Genomic DNA, 17,950 nt, shown 5'->3' with positions numbered 1-17,950 from the left:
GTGGATAATTTTCCATATGCATGAGAAATATTATAAATATTTGATTTGTTAATATGAATTGGATCATGCTTCTTGATAATATATATGTAGATTATTATCCTTGTTTTGATAAAGCATGATCAATTATTGAATCTGAATTCTTGATATGAACCAACATATATTTTGAATTGACTTCTGAATTGATAGCTCATCATTTGATTGATGTCATGAGTTGAGCTTTGAGATATGAATATGTTTGTTAGATTATGATTATGAACCTATGGTATGTCAGTCAGAATATCCATGCTAACAGGGTAGTGTTAGTCTTTGTGCACATCGTATCTGAACCCTAGTTGGTCGGGGGAGTCACCAACCCGTGTGGACTGATCATCCCGCAGTACGGAGCCTCATGCTCATTGCATTTTGATTTTCTGATGAACTTTACCATTTGATCTTCTTGTTATGGCCTATTTGAGAAACCTTCCTATAAGAACCTAAAACCATACTTGTATATATATTTCTCATTGTTGTATTACCTCGTGTGTGTATATTGAACGTTATCTACTCACTGAGTTATTGAACTCACCATCTCATTTTTATCCTTTTCAGGCTTATAGCTTGATAGCAGGTCATTTTGTTGGACCTTCTGAACCTGCTTTTTGGTTGTACTTTGTACCTTTCCTTTATATCTAGTTAGTGCTCCAAAACTTTGAACTTTTATAAACTTTTGTATTAAGACAATTCAATTATATTATGAAGTTGATTTTGTTATTAATGTTGCGTTGAACTCTGATTGAGTTAGGATAAGTTTGTGTGTAAGTTTGGGTTCGCATAGGTATGGAACCTTGGAGGAGAACCTTGCCTATGTGTCGGTCATGGATCCGGGACTCGGGTCGTGACAGTAACATGACGCGAGAGATAAATTTTACCTGTTTTAAGATGTAGACATTGGAATGCATATTGGGTGTTGGAATACCCAAGAAAGATACAAGGATAGGATTTGGATTGAAACTTATTTGTACGATATGGAACAAGTCAGGGATAACATTGACAGCCAAATGTGCGCAGCTTATGATAGTCAGGAACTCTTCCTAATAAAATTTCAAAAGGACTCTGACGTGAGTGTAATATAGTGGGAAGACGATTAATAAGATAAACTATCGTAGCCAAGGCATATGACCAATAAGTGGAAGGGGTTGAAGCATGATGTAAAAAGGTCATACCAGTATCGATAATATATCGATGGCGACATTCAACAGTGCCATTTTGCTAAGGGGTATGCGGTGCAGTGGTAAAATGACTAATACCACGAGTGGCCAGAATAGATTTAAGTTTGATAAATTCACCACCATTGTCGGAATAAAAGTTCTTAATTATTCTAGAGAACTAATTTTCAATCATGGTTGCAAATTGAACAAATAAAGGAGACACATTCGACTTGTTATACATAAGATAAAACCAGCAATACTTGGTAAAATGATTGACGAAGAGTACATAATAACGATAGCCATCAATGGAAGGAACCGGAGATGGACCCCAAACATCAACATATAAATATTCAAGTGGAGCATAACTTGTAAGGGACGTGACACTAAATGGCAATTTGTGCGATTTATTGCAATGACATGAAACACAGGATAATAAAGATGACTGAGAGGAAGACACTGGTAAATTATAACTGCGAAGAAGAGAGGATAAAAGTTTGGAACTGGGATGTCCCAGCCTGTGATGCCAACGATCAAGGGAAACACGTGTGCCAGCTAGAGTGACAACATGAGCTTGAGACGAAGGAGGACATAGTTCCACAGGATAAACACCATCTTCACACCTGCCTCGCATGAGCACCGCTCCCGTTATCGAATCCTTCACAAGATAAAAGAAAAGGTGAAATTCAACAACAACATTATTATCATGAGTGAACTTATGAACTGATATCAAGTTTTTGTGAAGGAGGGGCACATGTAGAGCGTCTTTTAAACAAAGAGAGCGGGAAGGGAAGGAGATAGCAGTGGAACCAATATTAGCAATATGCAAACCTGTACCATCACCAAGGACCACCTCATCTTAACCATCATACTCATAGTGGATAGAGAGATTAGCCAAATCAGACGTAATATTATGTGAAGCTGCAGAGTCAAGAAGCCATTTACCTTGCGATGGGGTAGAAGAGGTGGTGTAATTTGCAGAAGGTGAGGACTGCAATTTAACACAGTTCTTGGCAGTGTGACCAGGATGATCACATATTTGGCAGACAACAGACGGCCTCTTGGTAGAACCTGTATTGTAACGATTGAAACATTTTTTATTGTGTTTAAACTAAGGATTTGATGACCTCCTTTGAGAGGAGTTAGCTGTGACAACCAGATTGGAGGAAGGTTATCCATCCATACGTTTAAGATAATGTTCATGTCCAATTAATAGATCATGCAATTCTGCAAAAGACAAGGCAGTTTCTCTCATGTGTATGGGAGCCACCATATCTCTAAATTCACAGCTAAGACGATTAAGCACATATAATGTCAAATCATCATCTGAAACAGGTACATCAATCAATGAGAGTTCATCTACAATCATCTTGACTGCATGAAAGAACTCAGACACCGTGCGAGATCCCCTTTGAATAAGGGTGAGATCTTCTTTCAACTGCATAATCCTGGCCCGAGATTTGCTGGCAAACAAGTGAGCGAGATGTTGCCAAGCATCACGGCTTGTAGTGGTCATAGCAATAAGGGATATAACTACTTCAAAAACAGAAGCAAAGATGGCATTCAACAACAGCTGGTCCTGTCTGTTCCAGTGTGCATGGAGTGCCACAACAGAGGTAGAAGAGTTTGCATCGGGTGTAGGAGGGCATTGCAGAGTGCCATCCAAATATTTCATTAGATCATATCCAATGAGAAAAGTGAGAAAAGTTGCACACCATGAGGGATAATTTGAGGATGTGAGTTTGTAAGGTAATTGGCTGGAAGTATTGATGGTAATGAAAGGAAGCGAAGACGCAGAGTCTGAGAGAGGAGTAGGGTTGCCATTGGTCGACATGGTGAACGTCTCTAATCTCGTGAGAGAAGAAAGCTCTTATACCATAAAAGGATTATTACAAATGAATTGATGTAGTAGCTTGATAATATTCCATTGCAATATTGTCTATATATAATACAATTACTATGACTGTTAAGGAAAGAGCTTAATGAATGAATATACAGTCATAAACAAGACTGCAAGAATTAAGGTGCTATATGTTGTTACCTATTTTTTAAGCTATACGTGCTAATGGAGACCTTTTTTTACCAACCAAATTGCTGCTAGTTTCTGTTCTTTAAAAAAAATTTTATCTCACTTTGAATCCTTCATTAAAGTTGTAGTCCTGGACGCATAGATAAATTTGGGCTTTCGAATCATTTGATTTCGATATCAAGAGCTCAAGATATTCCTGTTTGAATATCTGACGAGAATTCTTGCGCGAGTAGGATTCTGACCAGAGTTGCACTAAAAACTCTGTTTCCATCACGATTTTGCTAGTTGTTATTCTTAGGTTATACTCTCAGTCATATCAGGATGCTCGATATTCGTCAGTTTTTGAATCAGATCAGGAGACCATTTTTTACCAACCAGATTGCGGCCCGATTCTGTTCTGTAAAATGATTTTATCTCACCTTGAATCCTTCATAAAAGATGCAGTCCCACAAGCGTAGATGAATTTTGATTTTTAAATCGCTTGATTTCGATATCAGAAGCTCTAGATATTCATGTTTGAATATCTAATGAGGAAGTGAAAATTCTGCCGCAAAATTTTTTTGCTGTGAGAAGGTTTTTGCCCCCCAAGTCTGCAGGACTGAATTGAAAAAAAAGACTGAAATAGGGGAGTTAATGGCAGATATAAAAGGAAAAGGAACTTGGCTGGGTTATGGAGAAATGGAAAACAGGGATAGGATCTCGAAATGGAAATTCTGCCACGAGGGGTTGCATTTTTGCTGCAACGAAAAAATGACACCGTCTCCCTTTCATTAATTCTATACAGCTAGACGGTGCCGTATGAGAACAACCCCTTTGCTGGAAATATAATTAGCATGGTATTGTACCCCGTATGCATTCCCTTCCCTCCTCTGCAACCTTTTGCTGCTGTTTTTTTGAAATCCTTCGTCCTTGCATCCTGCAACCTGCTGCACAAAACAGTCCCCTTTTTCATGCTAGGATGGCAGCTGCGAGAGGAAACGGCATTGTACCTCCAGTACCAGCTGGGGAAGAGGACGCAGTCACGTAGAGGGAGCCTCGCCATCATCTAATGGTTGGAATTTCATCCCATGATGACACAGACGACTAGGATGAGAGGGGGTGGGGGCTGTTCTCCAAGTTCATTTGGCTATATAAGCAAGCTGTGGAAAAAACGTGAGAGGAGAGAGAAAAGGGAGGGATACGGGGAGAGTTTAAATACAAAGGAGAAAAAAAAAAAGAAGGGGAGAGTAAAAGAAAAGGAGGCGGAGAAGAGTAGAAAACAGAGAGCTAACATAAGGTTTAGTTTAGAGAAGCAGAAAATCAGTTTAAGGACGAAGAAAGATCACTTTCAGCTCATCCTACCTTACCGAAAAGGATTTCACAAAACTCTAAAAGGGTTTTAAAGAAGCTCCTAACGGTAGAAAGAGGAAGGCTGTCTTTGGTCTTCAGAGGTAGCAAAGCAAAGGCTTTTCCATCCTTCTATACTTCCTTGTCTGCAAGCTATATTGGCAGGTATGAGTCGCTGCCCTTTCTTTTATCCCTTGCCATATGTATAGTTTGTTGTCTGCTGTTTCTTTTTCAAAACCTGTTCCTGCTGTTTATTTTAGACATTAGAGTTCTATTTTGGCCACAAAGGTGCACGCTTGTTATTGTCTGCCATGGCTGTGAGTAAATAAAAGCTTATGTTAAAAGTTCCTGGTTTCTGCTTTTATTTTAGACATAAGAGTTCTATCTTGGCCACGAAGGTGCACGCTTGTTATTGTCTGCCATGGCTGTGAGTAAGTAAAAGCTTATGTTAAGAGTTGCTGGTTTCTGCTTTTATTTTAGACATTAGAGTTCATGTTTTGGCCACAAAGGTGCATGCTTGTTATCTTTCTGCCATGGCTGTGGGTTTAAATGAGTGGATGTTAACGTTGCTGGTCGACCCCTTTCTTTTCCTTTTTATTCGGGAGAAATCGTGAGCCCTACAGCTTCTTCATCAGTATCCCTCATCTCCTCTGTTCGGTCTGTTTAGTTTTAGAATTATGTAGGGAAGGGTTTTTGCTCCTAAAGGTTATTTGTCCAGAGGAGAAAGCAAGAGAAGGAGGGAAATTCCTTTTTATATGAAGCAATCATGTTGACAGGATCTTGGGTCATTTTATTTTTTCTCTCTGTCTGTAATTTGGCGAGAAGATAGTTGGTCATTGTTTTTTATAGTTTTAGTCTGTAACGAAGGTGGTAAAGGTACACTTCTGAGGTTGCTTTTTTTCCTGCTGCATGAAAGAAGTATGATAACTCCTAAGATTAGGAAAACAGAAGGGGTTGAGTCACGGGTTCTACCGTCTGATTTGGGCACGCAGAGTCACTCCCATCAGTAAAGAGGATGGTTTAGGCTATGTTTAGGATCTGAATTTACAGACCGAATTTTTATTCGTTGAAAGTTGGCTTCGAGGGGTCATTTTCAGTTTTTTTTAGAATGACTTTAACTGTGATGTTTACGTGTAATTGTAATTTTTTGGAGTTCAAAATATTACTTTCAGGACTTTACCCCATGTGATGAACTGGTTCTTATGATGTTCTGCAAGCTTTGGTCGTGATGTTTGCATTTAATTGATGTGATAAACAGTTTTTCGTATTTTATTAAAAAAATATAAAAATATTTTTGTGTGTTACATACGGCCAATACCCTAACATGTTTTTAATGTTTATATATATCTAAAGTTTTGAAATTATGTTTTCGCTTGGATTTCTTAAACACAACAAAAAAATTATTTCCTTACATTTCTGGATTTTACAACATGTTTGTAAATTTCAAAGTGTGTTGGCCAATATTCCAAAAATATAAAAATCTTATTTTTTAGGAATTCATTTTTATTCACTGTTAATGTTTGGATAAAGAAATCCCAAAGGGGTAAATATCCAAAATATTATTAGAAATAATTTGTTATTCATTAGTAATGTTTGGATAAAGAAACCCCAAAAGGAGTTAATATCCAAAATATTATTAGGAATAATTTGTTATTATTCACTATAAATGTTTGGATAAAGAAACCCCTAAATGGGTTAATATTCAAAATATTATTAGGAATAATTCGTCGATGTTCACTGTTAATATTTAGATAAAGAAACCTCAAGTAGTAATTCCAAAGGGGTAAATATCCAAATATTTTTTAGGAACAACAAAGTCATTATCCTTTAATAACACAAGGGCGGCAAATAAACCTATGAAAGGTAAATGTCCAAAATATTATTAATAGGAATACAACTTGTTTATTTTTAACAGACGGGTAGATTTATGCCTAAAATTTTATTTAGAACCATTTAATCGCACATCCTTGGAAGAAGTCTCAATTATAATTGGGGACATTTCAAATTTTGATTCCACAATTTATGAGCCATAGAAAATATGAAATACTAAGGCAAAAATAGGCTTTTGAAGTACTTTGAATTTCCTTAGATTTCTAACTTAGTTTTTTTCTCTTCCTTGCGGTTTACGAGTCGTGAACACTTGAAATACTAAGAGAAAAATTAGCTTTCAAGAACATTGAATCTCCTTAGATTTCTATCTTAGTTGCTCTAAATTCATAAATTCTAAATTTATTTCAAATCAAGCATAGACTTCAAAAAATCTGCACCATTTCTCTTTGGCACTCTATAGGCATACCTGAAGGTATGATCCATATTAGCCAAGGGTTCTTTCCCTTAAACTTTGAACCCAATTTCTTACATCATAACAAACTTATCCTATAGAACTGATGGAATTAGAGAACATCAACACCATAGCAATTATAGACAAACCTAACACCAAGCAGCTTATCTTATGTAGGGCGTACTAGGAGTGCTAAAACCTTCCATTTACGCAACCAGTCCCTTACCTTAGAATCTCTAAAAGACCAGTTAGGTTTCCTAGTGACCATAATACTAGGTGGCGACTCCATTTTTCACAAAACAAAAACCCCGAAATCAATCCCTGGTACCAGGAAGGGTCGCCGCGACGTCGAACTCTCTTTAGGGTACGACACTATACATGAAAGTAAATCACTAATGAGCTGAGGTTATGGGATGAGCTGAGGTTATGGTGATTTCCTTATACCCCTCTCTATAGTACATTAATCTTGAAATTCTTACAAGACAGCCTCAAATGAATGAGAATGAAAGAAATCATAGTTGTTAGTTTCTGTACGAGGTCTCATCTCGTTCAGGACCTATATCATTTGGTCGTTGGTTAACCTCAGTCATTAAATCAACATAAACCATTTAAAAAAAAAACTACTTTATTTATAAAAAAAAAATCTTAAAGTTAATATGACTAAGTCCGAAGTCAATCTCTTATCCAAATTTGATCTAATCATTGGAATAAAACTTGGTTTAGTTTTGCTGAATCAATTTACTGAACCGAGCTGGATTTAACAAATCGACAAATTCATTTTGGGCCATGTGAAACAAGGGCCACATGGGCTCGTATTATTTCCTCTTGTACCCAAATGGGCCAGAAAAACGATGGCCTGGAAACTGCAACTTCGGGACTGATTTGCTTGATAGTTGAGACAACACGACGCTCTTGAAAAGGAGAACATTGTATTTGTGGCCAAGGCTTTGGCAAGATGTCGGCCGAACTATATCTTGTCTCCTAAATATTCATCAATGTCATCTTTTAGCCCCATAAGTTTAATATTTTATGCTTCAACCTGCCCTTTATTATTTAATAACTAATAAGAACCTCACAATTTTCATATTTTTTATGCTTAATTTTCTCCCATTTTTTCCTCTCGAATCATCATATCTCAAAAAGACAATTAAGAACCTGTAAAAAAAAATTAAAACCAAATTTAGAAGGCAGAAGGCAGGCTATTAGATGATTGAGGGTCATGATTGGATCCTTGGAAATTAAAAGGGTAACATTGAAAAGAATGTAAACTATAGGGGCAACAATGAAGTCTACCCTAAAAAGTCGACTTGATTGCATAAAAATCTTAGGAGACTTGAAATGAGTGACCGGGTATTGCTTTGTACACGTAAATACTTCTCAAGCTACACCAAATTTACGGCTCCTTTTTATTGAACTTATCTACCAAATCAAAAATGAACAAGACTATAACAAATATCTAGGTAGTGTCGTTTTAACAAGATAGAAAATACGTTTTTCTATACTTTTTATTTAAAAATTAAAAAAAAATGCATTTTTATTTTTTTAACTAAATACCTTTTTTTATATCTCAAAACAATCGGTAGTTTATATATATATATATATATATATATATATATATATATATATAAACACATTTTAAATTAAATTGTGTTTTCTATTTTCTAAATCTATATTTAATAATGTGGTATATGGTGTTTTTAAATAAAAATATATTAAAATGATTTTTTATTTTTAATATCTGCATATCAAATATAAAAAAATAATATTTTCAAATAAAAAATAACTTTAAAAACATTTGATAAAGAGTTTAAAACACATTTCTAAATATATTATGGGATGTTTATCACAGTTTCTGTTTATGTTTTTATGTGATTTCTAACAATATTTTTTATTTAAAAATAAAATAATTATATTAATATTAAAAAAAATATATATATATATATATATATATATATATATATATATATATATATAAAAAAACAATCAAGCATTATTCTTAAAAGCTTTATTCATCACAGTCGGAAACATCCCTATATATAGGGCTAAAGCCCACAGGTACCTACGAGCAAATTTGAAGACAGAGAACATAAAGCTTTACACCCCCCACAGAGTCTCGTACAGGCAAGAAAAACCTACAATGGCATCATCAACAAGAAACCCTTTACTCTCTTCAGACTTGTTTGGTTCCAAAGTCTTGCTTTCTCCTCCAACTCCTAAAACAACTAAATCCTCCTTCCTTTTGTCCAAGAATCTCCTAAAAATAGTAAATAAAAAGAAATCTGGTTCTTTTAAATCCCTTCAATCACAAGCAACCATAGCTGCTGCCTTACTCTTCTCTTCTTTAACCCCTCAAGCCCTAGCCATCGACAACCCAGCACCACCACCTACTCCTCCTCCGGTTATTGAAGCCCTTCCCACCAAACCATCTTCTCCTTTCGCTCAAAATCTTCTCGTTACAGCCCCTAAACCCCAGTCTGAGTCAACCTCTGACCTTCCTGAAGGTAGTCAATGGCGATACAGCGAATTTCTAAATGCAGTCAAGAAAGGGAAAGTGGAAAGAGTTCGTTTCAGCAAAGATGGTTCTACCCTCCAACTCAGCGCCGTAGATGGCCGTCGTGCCAGCGTTGTTGTCCTTAATGACCCTGACTTGATTGACATTTTAGCAAGGAGCGGTGTTGATATTTCAGTTTCCGAGGGAGACTCAGGGAATGGGTTTTTTAATGTGATTGGAAGTCTTTTTTTCCCGATTCTTGCTGTTGCTGGATTATTTCTCTTGTTCCGACGGGTTCAAGGTGGGCCGGGTGGGCCCGGTGGGTTAGGTGGACCGATGGATTTTGGCAGGTCGAAATCGAAGTTTCAGGAAGTGCCGGAAACCGGTGTGTCGTTTGCTGATGTGGCCGGAGCTGATCAAGCTAAATTGGAGTTGCAAGAGGTTGTTGATTTCTTGAAAAATCCTGATAAGTATACAGCTTTAGGAGCTAAAATTCCTAAAGGATGTTTACTAGTTGGGTCGCCAGGGACTGGAAAGACATTGTTGGCTAGAGCTGTGGCAGGAGAGGCAGGGGTGCCGTTCTTTTCATGCGCAGCCTCGGAGTTTGTTGAGATGTTTGTTGGAGTTGGAGCGTCGAGAGTGAGAGATTTGTTTGAGAAAGCCAAGTCGAAAGCACCCTGCATTGTGTTTATTGATGAGATTGATGCAGTTGGGAGGCAGAGAGGGGCTGGACTTGGAGGTGGGAATGACGAGAGAGAGCAGACTATTAATCAGTTGTTGACCGAAATGGATGGATTTTCAGGCAATTCAGGTGTTATTGTATTGGCTGCTACGAATAGACCTGATGTTCTTGATTCAGCTTTGTTGCGACCGGGAAGGTTTGATAGACAGGTTACAGTCGATAGGCCTGATATTGCTGGTAGAGTCAAGATTCTTCAGGTAAGTTCAATAATGTTAACCAAGTTGTTATATTCCTCATATAGAATGTATAGAATGTGCAAATTAGGATAAGGAAACAGAATGTGTTTTTGTGTGTGTTGTGTCATGTTTATAAGAGGAAGTTTAAGACAGCTAAACTCTGAATACTAATACTGGTAACATAAGAGAAACTCTCTGTGAACTGACAGTTTTTCCGGTCTAGTTATTGATTGTCTGATAATGCATACTGGAAAACTTCCCATATTTGATGTGTATGTTTCTTGAGAAAAATGGACCGTTCCAAATTGGTCTGATTATGGATACTAGATAGATTTGTCTGATAATGCATCCTAGAGTCAGGTTGTTTCGTAAGCCTGTATAGTGTTAGAGAATTCTGCTCTTGCTTGATCTTAGCATAGTGAACAATTTTACTTTTATAAATGATAGGTGCATTCTAGAGGAAAGGCACTTGCAAAGGACGTGGACTTTGAAAAGATTGCACGGAGGACCCCAGGATTTACTGGAGCTGATTTGCAGAACCTGATGAATGAAGCAGCCATTGTTGCAGCTAGGCGTGACCTTAAGGAAATAAGCAAGGATGAGATTTCTGATGCTCTGGAGAGGATAATTGCAGGACCGGAAAAGAAAAATGCTGTTGTCTCGGATGAAAAGAAAAGGCTAGTTGCCTATCACGGTAGATGCATGATAACCCGCGGCTTTCCTGTACGTTTTTGCTGTATCCCAGGACTTAATTTTGTGACGCTAATTATGTGTGTTACTCTCCGTTTGCAGAGGCTGGGCATGCCTTGGTTGGTGCACTTATGCCTGAGTATGATCCTGTAGCCAAGATATCCATCATTCCCCGTGGTCAAGCTGGTGGTCTAACATTTTTTGCTCCAAGTGAGGAAAGGCTCGAGTCTGGATTGTACAGTAGAAGCTACCTGGAGAATCAGATGGCTGTTGCACTTGGTGGAAGGTTAGTACCTAGGAAAATCTTTTTAGGCATTTGAGTATCTTTGGTGCTCTTCAAGAGTGAGCAAGGGCAACAAATTCCCCTCTATTTGGACTTCAGTTTTTGAGCTAATGAGACTTGATGCAAATAAGGGAATTCCAAGGGATTTACCCTACCTTGGATGTTTTACTACTGTCTCATTTTATATGACGATTTCTCCCTCATCTAAAATGCAGGGTTGCCGAGGAAGTAATATTTGGTCAGGACAATGTCACTACAGGAGCATCCAGTGATTTCATGCAAGTTTCACGTGTGGCTAGGCAGATGGTAGAGAGATTTGGGTTCAGCAAAAAGATTGGACAGGTTGCCATCGGCGGACCTGGTGGAAATCCTTTCTTGGGACAACAGGTAAGTTTTGAACTTTGGATCTTTTCAAATCTGCCTTTTCTATTCACTAGCTGGTTGTTCTCTTATTCACCATTTCCAGCTCTTCTGCAACAAAAATATTGGATTAGCCCCTCTTTTGTTTTAATCGCAGATGTCATCCCAGAAAGACTACTCCATGGCGACTGCTGATGTGGTGGACACAGAAGTAAGAGAGTTAGTGGAGACTGCTTATTCAAGAGCCAAGCAAATCATGACAACTCACATTGACATCCTCCACAAGCTCGCGCAGCTCCTCATAGAAAAAGAAACTGTCGACGGAGAAGAGTTCATGAGTCTCTTCATTGATGGAAAAGCTGAACTATATATTGCCTGATTGCAATTCTGAGCATCAAACCATGTTGTATTGTACAAGTTTAAAACACACATACAGGAAGATCAATATTTTTGTTCTGTGAATTTTGGAATAACAAGGCTAAGAACTTGTAGAGTCAAGATTCAGCTGTAAATTTTTCAAATTATCACTTTTCTCGTCAAACTGAGACATTGAAGCTGAGGATTATCATGCTGCCAATAGTGTTTTTCAATTATATCTGGCTATATCCTATTGTGATGAACAATTGAAACCTCTTTCTGAAAAGAGAAACTTACAAATGAAATCTGACGGGAAACTAGGGGGCTATGTGTGGCCTAATTGCATAATTAGTTTATGGTAGATATCTGTCTTTATATACAAAAACAATAATAAACAATTAATTATCACATTTCAGGAAAAAAAATTGTGCAATGGCCAGTGCAGTAGTATTCTTCTCCACTCCCAACCCCATCCTTTCTCCGCCCCAACCCCGCCACTATGGTACACCTTGGGCGAAAACATTTCTGATTCCCAATTCTACATCAAACCCACTATTTGATACAACAACCACAATAACTTATCAGATTACAGAAGAATAATACAGAGTCGTGTTTCTCGAGATCATCTTCCACTCCGTTGCTTTTTTTCTTCTAGGGTAGCAGCCTCATTCAACATGTCAGCAGCATCCTTGTGCATGTCAAGCTTGGCAAGGGCAACGGCTTGCATGTAAAATGCTGTAGACCAGTCAGGGTAGACACATTGTGCTTGCATTGCATCTCGGAGAGCAGCATCTGGTTGATCACATAGGAGATGGCAAAGACTACGCCGTGCATAAACAGTTGGAGATACCATTGTTCCCACATCTATGAACTGCACAAGCAAGCATGATGTAAGTGAGCAACATACAGAAGCACGTACACTTTCAAAGATGAGGTGGTAGGAAGGCATGGACAATGAAGTCTGTAAAAACAGAGACTCGTGTAATCAAACTAATCCAAGCATATCCCACAGTTTGTAGTTGATAACGTACAGGCACTATGTTGCCAGCAAATTATTAGTCTGTTACATCAACTCACCCAGGCTTTACCACCCTAAGCCAAAGCATCACAACCTGCCATTTGTAAATACCAGGACGCATTGAGCCAAAGTATCCCAGTAACTAGTACTCTGTTAATTTATTATCAACAGCTAAAAGACTATTACATCCTGAACATTAAAACAAATAAAAGGAAAGCCATTTTCTCATCTACAGATAAAGAGAACACACCTGAGAATAGCATTCTACAGCAGTTTTAAAATCTTTGTCACGAAATGCTACATCTCCACGCTTTCTGGCCTCCAACATATCTCTCATTTGTTGTGTCCACTCTTGGAAAGATAACTGAGCACATGCGTGTAAAATGGAAAATTTCATCAGAATTAGAAATGGACATCATGAGAAGTAATTTTTGTACAGTTTAATTACCTCGTTGGTTCCTTCATCATCCTTGTAGTGTGTCATTACCAATATCTGGTGGATAGCTGTGAGATCCATCCGTGAACAAGCGTCACCCATTGGAGACAGGGGGTGCTGTGGGGTAGGTGGTGCTTCTTCATGCTTTGGAATTCCCAGCATCACATAGGACAGAACCTGGAAACAAAGATTTATGATTCCAAAATTGTACATGTCTTACACCGAATACAACCCATCTACATTTCAAAACAACTCAAAAGCTGCCTTAGATGCATTGTCTGGGAAGAACAGCAAACTTCTGAATAGCAACAGAAAAGACAACCCCCTCCTTGGGTGGGGGGGGGGGGGGAATTTATTGAGAAAGATAACAGCTAGGACAAAAAATATTTTATTAATGCCTAGATATCAATAGATAAGCAGGGCTCTATTATGGCAAGCAATCTAGTCATTCAAGATTTTCACTAGCAACTATATTTTGATCCCAAGTATTATCAGATTACTGCACAACAAGATAAATGTATGAAACTGAAGGAATGAGGCAAAGTAGGCAGCTTACATCAGGTTTATTTTGCAGTGGTGCAAGTGTCGTAACAAGATCCTTGGTATTTGGTCGCTCCCCTGGTTCGTATTGCAAGCATCGTGAGGCAAGATCAAAAACCACAGTCGCCTCTTCAGTTGAGAAGTTTCCCTCCAAATGAGAATCCATAAGGAGAAGAATGTTCTTCCCTCGAATCATATCAAGAGCCTGCAAAGAGCACATAAGTCAAACTTTCCAACAAAAACAACAAATCTAACATTCAGCAACTACAGCTTAGTCTGCCATGCAGGCCACTGTTAAAGATATTTGACAACATAAATCTTTAAAATATTTTCAAAAGAAAAATTTACAAGATTTACTTGTATTTAAAAAAGCACTATTTCCTGTCAATTACATTTTATCTCTTCAACCATTTAGTTACAGCATAGCAATACCAAGGTGTTATCATGGTCAGAGAGCTTGGGCGCAATACTAACAGAAACACGTTCGAAGTTCAAACAATGGAGTATTGGCATGGGCTAGAGGTACCCCCACCCCAGCCATCTTAAATAAAACAATATGACTGATACATCCTTATGCAACTCAATCTCACACTCGTTTCTTTCCTAGGTGGGGGAAAGCAGTTGAGCATTGAAGACATGAATTTATCCCTTGATTTAAAGATTTTGACAATAGACAGCAAGTCCAAGGCTCGGACTAGAGTTCAGTCAAAATTATCTGGACAAGTTGAGCAACAATTTTGACTCCAGCTGGCAGCTGCTACTCAACCAATAATATGTAAACTTGAGAGTAATCACAATAATGGCATCTCATTTAGAACCGCCATGTTGGAGTCCCATAAAAATAAGATAATAAGATCATTTTGCTGAACCGCTATATGGAAACTATGCATTCTGATATTCACTGCGGAATGACCATATGAATCACTTACATGACTAGGAGGGATGTGCTTTCCACTAAGAAGATCCAAAAGGACAGTCCCAAAGCTGAAGATGACACTTTCTGGGGTGACCCTTCCTGGACATTCGATTTAGTTATTTGCATGTAGTTAGATAGCATTCACTAATACAAGCAAAAATGAATCGCATTGCAGAAAAATTGAGAGCTGTTGTGCATTACAAAGAAATTCAGCAAGGCATTTCTTTGGAAAAGAAAATGCACGATTGTGAACAGTATGTGCCAGGCATGGGTCATTATACTGGGCTGATATATTTCCAAGTCTTGGACAATTTTATTTCATGCCAACTTTAACTACAATATATTCCAGAGGTTACTGCTAACTAGTTAAATTTTTCACATTCAAGAGATGAAGTTTTCATCAACACAAAACGCTATGCTTTATGTACTTGAACTCATGGAATCATATTGTTGTAGACTACTAAAAATGGGAGAAAAAAAAAAGATGGGAGGCATCTCCTACATGCTTGGCAGAAACAAAAAATGATTAATGAGAATAGGAGCATTGTCTGAGTATGTCCTCATCTCAATTACTCATGATACTGGGAAATGCTAAGGCATAATATCTCCATTTCAATTTGATGTAAACCTTCAGTACCTTTATAGGTTATCAATTCAATTTCACACGTGAAAAATGGAGATAAATTTGCTCAAAATGTATATTCCCTAATTTGATGCTTTGTAGGGTTGTACAAAAGATGATACTGTATCTTATTTGGGAATAAACTAAATTCAATTTTGAAAAGACATGGTTCTCTTCTTACATTCGGTACATGCATTCCCTTTGATTTTTCTCCTCTGTCTGATAAACGCTGCAGGTTCTGTAAAACTCATAACGAGGCTGTCCCCATGATACTTGAAGTTTTTTTTATTTTTCAAGGTGTAGCTAGTAGGATATGACTTTCAACCAAAATATTGCCATCATGCATTTCAAACCATTGTTTTCAAGGATTTCCAACACCAAAGAAGACATAAATAACACATTGTAAGCACAGAAGTGAATGAAAAACTGACTACTGAACTACATAAGTCGCAAAAACCAACATCTACAACTGTCTAAGTAGATTTATAACAAGTAAAAGCATTTACCATTTCTTAGGTACTCAGGAGGTGTATAAGCAAGATTTGTGCTGTAACTCTTTCCATCCATACTATTCTTCATCAATCCAAAACATGAAAGCCGGGGATCTCCATTCTGCCAAAACCATCCACTAGATTACCACTCTCCTCTTATAAATCCCAATAGATCCTCCAGAGGGCAATATCTTACAACATCCAAAGATGTTAAACTAATCAAATAAAAAATATTTGCCAATCTTGGACTGACAGAGTAAATTATGATAGACCATCAAGCTCACAAAAGAGATAACTTACAATACCTCATCAAAAAGAACCCTGTAAGCGTTCAAGTCATGATACAGTGGACGACCTTCAGAACTACAATAATCTAAAGCTTCAGTAATATAAAGTGCAACTCTCAAACGCATGGCCCACTCAATAGTTTGATTTTCCCCTGTCAAGAAAGTAAAGTAAAATCATATTCATGGACAGAAAAATAGCAATATTCTGGTAGACAAATTTGCCAGTGACTTCTGAATAATTTTCCAATTCAGTTTACAAGATACCAATGCTTCAAATAAACAATAGCAAGAGACGTTGTTACAGACTGATATTAAATTTGACAACCCTCCCAGCTCATACCTTCAAGTCACAGTAGTTTATGAGTAAGAACTAATTCCAGCTTATTTTTTCCTTGTTTCTAATCTAAATTCCTTTCACCTCACAATTAATTTGAGGTATCCATGCAGGAATCATCTTGCATGATCAAAATGCCATTAGCTGCATCATTGCCTCAAACACAAACAATTCCTTAATATATTCCTACAGAAGAAAAAGGAAAACCATCCCCTGCCATCAATCATGATTTTCCATTAGGTTCCATATTCCACATATCCATACGGGTGATAAAAACGCAACATACTCATCAATAACACAAAAACAAAGCTCAAGCACATTAGCTACACCGAGAACAAATTCGCATTATTATTACAGCAAATTGCAGCCTAATCTTAAGGTATTCAAGTTTCTTACCACATTATCCAACTCACTTCAAAAAAATTACATTAGAATTTCAAACAAATTCAATGAACTAATAAACTAAAGAGCCACGGAAATGAAAGGTGAATAAAAATGTAAAAAAAATTGCATATAATGCAGGAAGGTACATACAGTGAAACAGATGCTTTGAAAGGGTATCATTTGGCATGTATTCAGCCACCAACAGCCTCTCATCTCCATCACAACAATAACCAATCAAATTCGCTAACCTTTTGTGCCTCAATTTCCCAACACCCCACGCCTCGTCCTTCAAGAAAACAAAAAATCCATCAATAAAATCAAAACCCCAGAATGAATTTAGAAATAAAACTAAGAAAAGGGAATTTCTTTACGTACAGCGAACTGTTTAGGATCAGGCCAGGCCAGTTTGGTAAACTTCTTGACAGCGATCCAACTTCTGTTATTGCTGTTATTCTGATTTTGTAACCGTCCTTTATAAACAACATTGGACGCTTTTTCACCGCTTTCAGACACGATAAACTCGGGACTAAAGTTGTTTGTTGCAGCTTTTAGGTCAGCAAATGAGAACTCCGTGAAAGACGGCACGCCAGCACCTCCACCTCCACCAGGACCACTGCTTTTTTCCGTTCCGTTTGTTGGCTGTGAAGAATGTTTAGTTCGGACATGCTGCTGCTGCTGTTGATTTTCCCGACGTTGTTCTTGCTCTCGTCGATTGTTTTTATTATCATCGGAGAACGGTAGTTTTAAAAAAGAAGATTGGCAACAACCCATAATAGCTCAGCCCCAGTTAACTCGGTACCATAAAAAGAACAGGAAAAGAATGGAAACAGCGACTGGCTGGCTATGCACTCGTGTGGTGAGTGACAGAGAGGGAGAGGGGGAGAGAGGGAGAGAGAAACTCAGTGAAGAAGAAGAGCAGATGCAGCAGCACCAGCTTGAGGGGCTTTTTGGTAATGTGATTAATGTGTTTTTTAAAATAGATTTTTATTTGAAAATATATTAA

General features: G+C 37.6%; 2 protein-coding genes across 4 annotated transcripts; one reads left to right on the top strand and one right to left on the bottom strand.

Moving 5' to 3' along the window:
• The first annotated feature begins 8,870 nt into the window (after positions 1–8,870).
• Positions 8,871–12,060, top strand: LOC133694573 (ATP-dependent zinc metalloprotease FTSH, chloroplastic-like). Its single transcript, XM_062116132.1, has 5 exons — positions 8,871–10,250; positions 10,677–10,923; positions 11,022–11,205; positions 11,418–11,589; positions 11,720–12,060. Exons 1-5 carry the CDS (start codon positions 8,958–8,960, stop codon positions 11,939–11,941), a joined length of 2,118 nt encoding a protein of 705 aa, XP_061972116.1. The 5' UTR covers positions 8,871–8,957; the 3' UTR covers positions 11,942–12,060.
• Positions 12,061–12,226: 166 nt separating this feature from the next.
• Positions 12,227–17,950, bottom strand: LOC133694574 (serine/threonine-protein kinase BSK1-like). Of its 3 annotated transcripts, none has more exons than XM_062116135.1 (10): positions 17,323–17,950; positions 17,098–17,233; positions 16,248–16,381; positions 15,958–16,063; positions 14,843–14,928; positions 13,930–14,118; positions 13,386–13,550; positions 13,188–13,301; positions 12,951–13,031; positions 12,651–12,790 (listed from the first exon to the last, which is right to left on the bottom strand). In XM_062116135.1, the coding sequence occupies exons 1-9, from the start codon at positions 17,716–17,718 to the stop codon at positions 12,993–12,995; spliced, it is 1,365 nt and encodes a 454-aa protein (XP_061972119.1). In that variant the 5' UTR covers positions 17,719–17,950; the 3' UTR covers positions 12,651–12,790; positions 12,951–12,992. The 3 variants fall into 3 exon arrangements, with proteins under 3 accessions (XP_061972117.1, XP_061972119.1, XP_061972118.1); XM_062116134.1 differs by having other exon boundaries at positions 12,653–12,790; positions 12,997–13,031; XM_062116133.1 differs by lacking the exon at positions 12,951–13,031 and having other exon boundaries at positions 12,227–12,790; positions 17,323–17,925.

The sequence above is a fragment of the Populus nigra genome, chromosome 5, assembly GCF_951802175.1.
Source record: "Populus nigra chromosome 5, ddPopNigr1.1, whole genome shotgun sequence".
Classification (NCBI taxonomy): Eukaryota; Viridiplantae; Streptophyta; class Magnoliopsida; order Malpighiales; family Salicaceae; genus Populus; species Populus nigra.
Note: the sequence above shows the minus strand (reverse complement) of the source record. Positions and strands in the feature narration are given on the sequence as shown.

Bases quoted from the DNA above. Each gene is read 5' to 3' on its own strand.
- LOC133694573 (XM_062116132.1), top strand. From the start codon at position 8,958: ATGGCATCATCAACAAGAAACCCTTTACTCTCTTCAGACTTGTTTGGT. The intron at 11,206-11,417 runs GTTAGTACCTAG...TCTAAAATGCAG, and splicing joins GCTGTTGCACTTGGTGGAAG to GGTTGCCGAGGAAGTAATAT. The intron at 11,590-11,719 runs GTAAGTTTTGAA...TTTTAATCGCAG, and splicing joins ATCCTTTCTTGGGACAACAG to ATGTCATCCCAGAAAGACTA.
- LOC133694574 (XM_062116133.1), bottom strand. From the start codon at position 17,718: ATGGGTTGTTGCCAATCTTCTTTTTTAAAACTACCGTTCTCCGATGAT. The intron at 14,929-15,957 runs GTAAATGCTTTT...TCGAATGTCCAG, and splicing joins TCCTGAGTACCTAAGAAATG to GAAGGGTCACCCCAGAAAGT. The intron at 13,551-13,929 runs GTAAGCTGCCTA...CTTTGTTTCCAG, and splicing joins CACTGCAAAATAAACCTGAT to GTTCTGTCCTATGTGATGCT.